The sequence below is a fragment of the Malus sylvestris genome, chromosome 16 (assembly GCF_916048215.2).
Source record: "Malus sylvestris chromosome 16, drMalSylv7.2, whole genome shotgun sequence".
Taxonomy (NCBI): domain Eukaryota; kingdom Viridiplantae; phylum Streptophyta; class Magnoliopsida; order Rosales; family Rosaceae; genus Malus; species Malus sylvestris.
Window position 1 is genome coordinate 25864597 of NC_062275.1, and position 7136 is coordinate 25871732.

Here is a 7136-nt window from a genome sequence, read left to right on the forward strand (position 1 = left end):
CAGCATCCTACTTTGTGAAACCAACAATGGGTCCAAGTTTGGCGTAGGCTGCCTGAACTTGGCAGATCGCTATAATTTGCTGGATCTTCCTCTTCTTGGAGTTGTTTGTGATCCCCAAGTATTCAGACTCGGTAAAAATATCGTTGATTCTTATGGTCTTGGAATGCGACTCCTTATCTACATATGCGTTCCTCCTAGGCTACGCAGCTAGCTTGTCCAGGTCTCTATCGCATTTACCCTTCGTCACGAACTTCTCTAGTTATTCCCTCTAGGTATAGTAAGTGTTGGTTGTGTAATCGGGACCTCGGTGGAACTCAATACTTGGTGTGATCTAGCTTAGCGGTGTCTCATCTGGATTATCTTGGTAGCTTGAACCAAGGCTTACTCTTGGGGTCGTGGAGGATCTGGTTGATTGGGATGGAGAACTTGGTATAGTTCTTGATGGCTTGGCCTCCTCTTGTCGAGGACCGGTCTTTACGCTTGGCCCCTTTCCTGCTTCAATCGTTGGACTGCTTCTTGTGCACTTTTTTTTAAGCTACCGTAGACACCTTCTAAGGCTGCTCAGGTGCCTTGATTGCTCATCGAGCCTCATCCCAAAACGCATACTTCTCAGCCTAATCGAATGAGTCTGTTAGAGTCAAGTCTTCTTTCATGATTAATTCTTCAAATAGGGGATAATCTGCTAGTAATCCCTTTTGGAAGGCTGGGCTGGCGATCGAGTTGATGCAACTTACTATAATCGCCTTATCCACCTTGAACCACTTGACATAGTCGTAGAATGACTCTTTTGGATTCTTCTTTCTATTGAAGAGATAATCAGGCTTTTTCTTGATCGAGTGGTAAAATAAGTACTCCTTAGTGAAAACTACAAAAAGCTCATCGAAACCCTAGATGGACTGTGGATACAGGGTATGGAACCAATCATACGCCTCACCTTTCAAAGTAGTGGCGAATATTTTGCACATTAAAGTTATTGGCCTTGCAGAAGATCATCGCGCTGTGTTATTGCTTCAAGTGCCTTTTCAGGTCTCCAACTTCTTTAAATAAGGTGAAATGTGGCGTATTAAACTTACGTAGGGGTTTTGTCAGCTCGATCTCATCCGTGAAATATGATCTGCCCATGTGGTCTCGATGCGTTGGAATTCCCGTAATTACTCAGTCAAGAGCCTCTCTACTTCTTCTTGAATTTTCCTTTGTCGAGGCAGCGGAGCTCTTGGCTGCCCCCGATCATGATTTGTTGGCCTCGGCTTGAGTTATGGAAGAGCTAGGATGTAGATGCTTAAGTTATGGAAGTGTAATGGATTCCGAGTGCAAAGTTTAAGCCAGGATGGGTCAGATCTGCAGTAAGGTGGGGTGAAAATACCCTTGGTTCAATCATTGGCCTTGGGATCTAGATTTGGGATGGTTGAACTGTTTTGGGACCATGCTAGACTGTCTGGATGGTTGTATGAGCAAGTCGAGCGCATAGGCGCTGGGCCACCTTGGTTGGTGTAGCTTGGGTTACCTCAGTCTGGGCAGCTCGCGTCCAATTGAAGGTGGTAGGCGCCAAAGGCTGCTGTCGAAAGTGAGCAGCTACTTAGGTCTGCGCCTTCTGGCTGCTTAGGGTTTCCTTATGTTGAGGGGTGGCTGCCCCGTGGGCCACTACAGCAGCGGTTGTCGCTGCTGGCATGGCCACGGTGCCTTGTGGTGGCAAAGGTGTAGTCTTTGTTATGGTAAGCCTCGAGGAGCAATGGAGTGGAGCCACGTCGCCCTCTTCATTGGTTGATCCATGTCCTTCAACATACCCCATTGGTTGTAGTTTCTAAATTTCCTGCTATCGTAGTCGTGGATCTATGAACGAAGAAAGTTGAAAGTGAAAGTCTTATTCGAGTCTTCATATCAAAGTTCTCAATGAAAGCACCAATTTATGGATGCAAATTTCTGCGTTTCCTTGATTGACAAATTTGCACTTGCAAAATTATAACACCTAATATTAAGGCTAAAAGCCTCACGCACCCACGATGAATGAGATGGGGGCTTTGGCCGAAAAATCTCCGATGCCAAAGTTAGAATTATGTAAAGAATATGTTTGAGTGTTTGTGGAAAGCAAAAAACCTCTTTAGGGGTAGCTAAAGCTTATTGAATTTTGGAGATAAATGGAGTATTTAGAGGAGAGGAGGAGTAAGGGCCTGCCCTCTAGAGTTTAGGGGTGGGCGACCCTAGGTGATATTTTTGGGTGGAATATTCTAAGATATTTGTGTAAATAAATATCTTAGAATAATTAGGTAAATATCTTAAATAAATGAAATTAGGATAACTTACTTGAAAAAGGTCTTCTGATTATAAATGAATTTATGATAAGAATAAGGGATTATTCTATCATAAATACCTTTAACTTTTCCTACAGGCAGGGGTGCCTTGAGCAGTCGTTGATCTCTACCTGCTCTACCTTAGTTGCGTGTGGTGAAGGAGACGGCTCCCTGCTCATTTAATAGTGGCAGTCTTGTCTTTCTTGAGAAATAATCCACGTGTCAGCTCCATGTTTTTTCGGATTATTTTTGGCTCCACAAAGCCAACATGTTTTGATTCATTGTTAATGCAAAAAAAGTCTTGTAGAAAGAGGTTTGAACTATTCTAATTGATATAGTTGAAACTCGGTTTTGATCGAACCTAGATAGTGAACTCATTGTTGAACAATGATTACTTGTTAGTGTTTCATTGAATTCTAATAGAAGAATCAAACGAATCGAACACACATATATGTATATTATAGTGGCCTCTGTTTTTCAAAACGCACATTTAATATTGAATAAAAAACTTATTGTTGATTGAGCATTAAATGTTTTGACGGAGGGAGGAGAATGATTGCCATGTAAGATTAGTTTCGAATTCTAAAAGTTTGCACTTCTCTGATATGTGTTTGTGACTTATTATCTTGATCTCACATTTAAACATTTACATCAAGTTTCATGTGTAGGTTTCATATTTGTGCTTAGGGAAATGAGTATTACCTATGTTGTCAGTCAGTATCGAATCGATCACTGTTGTAGTTGCTGTTGTGGTGAATATCAAATGAAGAACTCCGCTTTGGCTCCAGTTAACCAATTAGTCCCCTCATACTTTTGGCTAAAAATTATATATAAATCAAACCGACCGTGCTCTAAAAAAAAAAGACAGAAAATTAAGTTTATTACCTAAACTGATCACAACATTTTTCATGGATAAATTTGATGTTCTAGATTGTGCAATACAACCATATGCAGCATTCATTATATTGAGAAGATGGAGTTATGAAAATGTAGAAAATTTTCACGAACAGCGTTCGTCAACACTCCTAAACACATTTCTATTTTATCAAGAACAACAGTAAATCCCACAAGAAACTTCAGATAAAACACCAAAATAAGCAATTGGTGGTTAATTTGGTGGTCGAGGTCTTTCCTCTTCAACTCACTATGTAGTGGGTTCAAACTCTCCTTCTAGGGGAAATTAAAGTATGTAGATTATCTTAATTTATTTTTATGAACATTTTAACCTAAAAATAATTAAATTTTGATAAGTAATGAAAATCACTAAACTTATCTCATTCTTACACACTAGACTCTTTGCACGCACTAATGTGCGTGCGTGAGACTTTTCTGCATCATGGGCGCTACGCGCCTCAAAGATGTGTTGTTTTAGATATTCTGATACTTCTTAAGTGATTATTTTATAAATTGTGGGTGTGTGTCTATCAGAACAATTTCTTATTATTTTCAGTCATCTAACTTAGTTTTTTTTCACCCACCCATTGTACAGAAAAAAATGAAATTTATGAATTGCACACTAACCATTCCACATTTTTTTTGCTTTGTTCGTTGAAGAATTTAGCAACAACGAAGATAAAATGGGAAAACATAAAGTATTAAAAAAATCTGAAAATATGACATGTAATTTCATTTCTAGATACATGCTGATAACAATTAATGTCCTTAAATCAAAATTTTCAGATTCATAACTTTTCAATCAAAGTTATAGGCTAGCAAAGCAAAACATAGACAACATGTACATATGTAACCATAGCATCTACGTGTAAAATCAAAGCCATGCTTGCCACCCATTTGCTTGCACTTGATGCTTTAGATTTTCATGGTTAATCTGCAAGCAATGATGATAAAATAAGTTGTCTAACTATAATGCACAATCCCAAATATAAAGATTGTAAGCAATTTAACCTAAATACCTTTAACTTTGACAATTTTCTCATGACAATACTTTTACTCCAGTTACTTTTAGAATACTAAAAGATAAATAATTTGTCAAGTTTTAGGTAACAAATTGTAGTCATGTTTACAAAATTAAATAGTAAGAAATGTTACCTTAATCTTGTACTTCAACCTTTGTACTTTGAGACATGTGTGATACTTGTAAAACTGACAAAAAATGCAATTTTATTCTATTTGAAAATTGAATGTAATTTAAATTTATAGTATACTTCCGTATGAAAATAAGAGAAAACTTACCGTATTTAGAAAAGTTGTTTGATCACTATTAATCTTCTTTCTATATCCAAATACTGTTTTTTTTTTATTATTTTTATAATTTGAGATAATTAATTTGAATTTTTTTTAATTTTATAATTTGAGATAATTAACATGAACGTATCTCCTCCATTTTAGGAGGAGATATTAATATAGAAGAAACAAAGGAACAATAGGAGGAGATATTATCTCAAAGCTGCAGTAGAAAATGATAATGGCATCACATGCCATAAGAAGATTGAAGCATGCGATGATTCTTAATTGAGATTGAAGCCAATCAACCTTTAAAGATGATGTAGTGATGACCTGGTGGAAGATATACATTTGGTTTTCAAACATGTATACTGTCAAGACCATGGACATTTTACTTGACAATTTCATATGTGTGTGTGCATGTACAGACGCATATATGTTATACTTTTTTGGCTTCAATTATTAATGTTTGTGTTTTATTCCTTAATGTTAATCTTTGCATGCATTTTCACATGAAACTCATATAGAGAATGCCACTAAAAATAAATAGGTAAGAAATGGTGTTGTACCTAATTTGTTGGACTTTATTCCAAATACGTATGATGTGAGGAGTTGTTGAAGGTTTTAATTCTTCTACAACATTTGTCATGCGCCACCTATATATTGAAGGTATATATAATGTTAGAATTTCTTGTAACAAATTTAATAAAGAATTTAGAATACATACTGCCAGGGGCGGATCCATTATAGGACTTGGGGTGGTCCCAGGAACCTCCGGAAGATCGGAAAAGTATCCGTGAAGATCGTTGAGGACCACCCGACTGCCTGGTCCTGTGCTGGTTTTGGAACTCCATGAATTTGCAGCGCAGCACCCAACAGAATTTAGCATAGAAGAAGGAGGTTTAATATTGTTTTTAATGACCTGGTCAGACGGTGCTGTTTTGAGCCAGGCCACTCAAAAAATTAACACTCTTTTTCGTCTACAAATCCGAGGCCCAACTACTTCTCATGCAATTCCCTCTTTTAATTGGAACAAAACCCTAAATCCAATTAGGACGACCCAATGTTATTTTCATTTAAGTTTTTTTGAAACTTTTACAATTAGGACGACCCAATTTTCAAATCCTGGATCCGCCACTGCATACTGCTCATGTTTCTTCTTTTTCCACTCTTTGAGAATCAGTTGGCTTAAATCAATAGTTTTTACTCCGACCGATATCTCCCACCCAAGTGTAAAAATAGAGACACGTCTGTTTGGGATCTTATCAATAGGTAGTTCGTTCTTCATTTTTTGTGGGTATTCTTGTAGATATCCTGAGAATGAAAACAAATAATTTTTTAAATTATCATAGCACACGTATAGCACATTAAGATAATCAAAATTGAAACTCATAATCTAACCAAAATTTAAGAAGCGCACAATGAAGATTTCAAAGGAAGAAGTTAAAAAAAACTAAAATTGACTTACTAAATACAAACTCATATATACATCATCAAAGTTACAGTAGAGCGCATCAAATTCATCTCCTAAAAGATAAACCGTAAAAAAAAAACCTAAAAACTGAAAAGGTACATTTAAATTGAGATTTACCTAAAGTTACTCAAACCTTTGAACTTTGGAGCCTATTAGAATCATCTTGACCCTATAACAAAAAGGAGAAAGAAAGAATAAGAAAATTGAAATAAAAAGCACCAAGATTTCACATAAGATGGATATGAATGGTTGGCAAAAGCCTTTTGAGTCAAGAATCTCACCAAATTAATTCAAATAGCATCGCATGTGAAGAAGGCAGAGCAAAAAAATGGGGAGTATAAGATTTGGCCACATAATCGGAGGAGATGGGGAGCACATATAATAATACTGTAGCCACAACGGAAAAAATGGGAATATACGTGGGAACTGGGAAGTTACTGCTTGGTAGTTTGAGAACTTCACCTTTTTTTTTTTTAACTGACGACAACCTTAACCCATTTTCTCCCACGTTGGTTCTTATTCTTTTTTTAATATAATTTTGTTGGATATTAATATCTCCTCCTAAAATGGAGGAGATACGTTCATGTTCTTTTCTTCTTCTTTTTTTCCTTTTTTTCCAATAAAATAAATTTTAATTCTCTATTTTATATATCTCTCATAAAATGGAGAGCAATTATGTTGTTTTTGTTTAATATAAATTTCTTAGATATTTTTTTAATATAATTTTGTTAGATTAATATTTTCTCTTAAAATGGAGGAGAAGTTATTTTGTTTCTGTTGTTTTATTTGTTTCTTTTTTTTTTCTTTTTTCAATATAACAAATTTTAATTTTTCTGTTTAATATCTTTCTCTCCTAAAATGGAGAGCAGTTATTCACCGTATAGTCTTTTTAAAAAAAAAAATTAATGACCATGTTTTGGGGCTCTCATTCCATATATCTATATATATCGATATAGATGACGAAATCGAAAAAGGAGGAGGATAATTACCATGATTTTTTTTTATTTTAATTTTTAGAGGATAATTGTCATGATTCTTTTTTTTTTTTTTTTTTTTTTGAGGGGTTTAGCACGTTCCCTTTTTTTTTCATGTTTCAATAAAACAAATTTTAAGTTTTTGTTTTTGTTTTAAACAATATTTCTATGAGATATTAGTCCATCTCTCTCCGAAAATGGAGGAGTGGAGTTGGT

At 35.6% G+C, this 7136-nt stretch overlaps 1 protein-coding gene across 1 annotated transcript; it reads right to left on the reverse strand.

Moving 5' to 3' along the window:
- Window positions 1-4056: 4056 nt before the first annotated feature.
- LOC126606385 (uncharacterized) lies at window positions 4057-5760 on the reverse strand. Its single transcript, XM_050273765.1, has 6 exons — window positions 5618-5760; window positions 5042-5128; window positions 4482-4521; window positions 4338-4391; window positions 4202-4258; window positions 4057-4116 (listed from the first exon to the last, which is right to left on the reverse strand). The coding sequence occupies exons 1-6, from the start codon at window positions 5758-5760 to the stop codon at window positions 4057-4059; spliced, it is 441 nt and encodes a 146-aa protein (XP_050129722.1).
- Between the last annotated feature and the right edge of the window lie 1376 nt (window positions 5761-7136).

Excerpts from the sequence above, each read along its gene's own strand:
- LOC126606385 (XM_050273765.1), bottom strand. The coding sequence starts at position 5,760 with ATGAAGAACGAACTACCTATTGATAAGATCCCAAACAGACGTGTCTCT. Across the intron at positions 4,522-5,041 it reads AATAAAGTCCAACAAATTAG|AAAGAAGATTAATAGTGATC; the intron begins GTACAACACCAT and ends ATTTGGATATAG. Across the intron at positions 4,259-4,337 it reads GGTTGAAGTACAAGATTAAG|TATTCTAAAAGTAACTGGAG; the intron begins GTAACATTTCTT and ends TTTATCTTTTAG.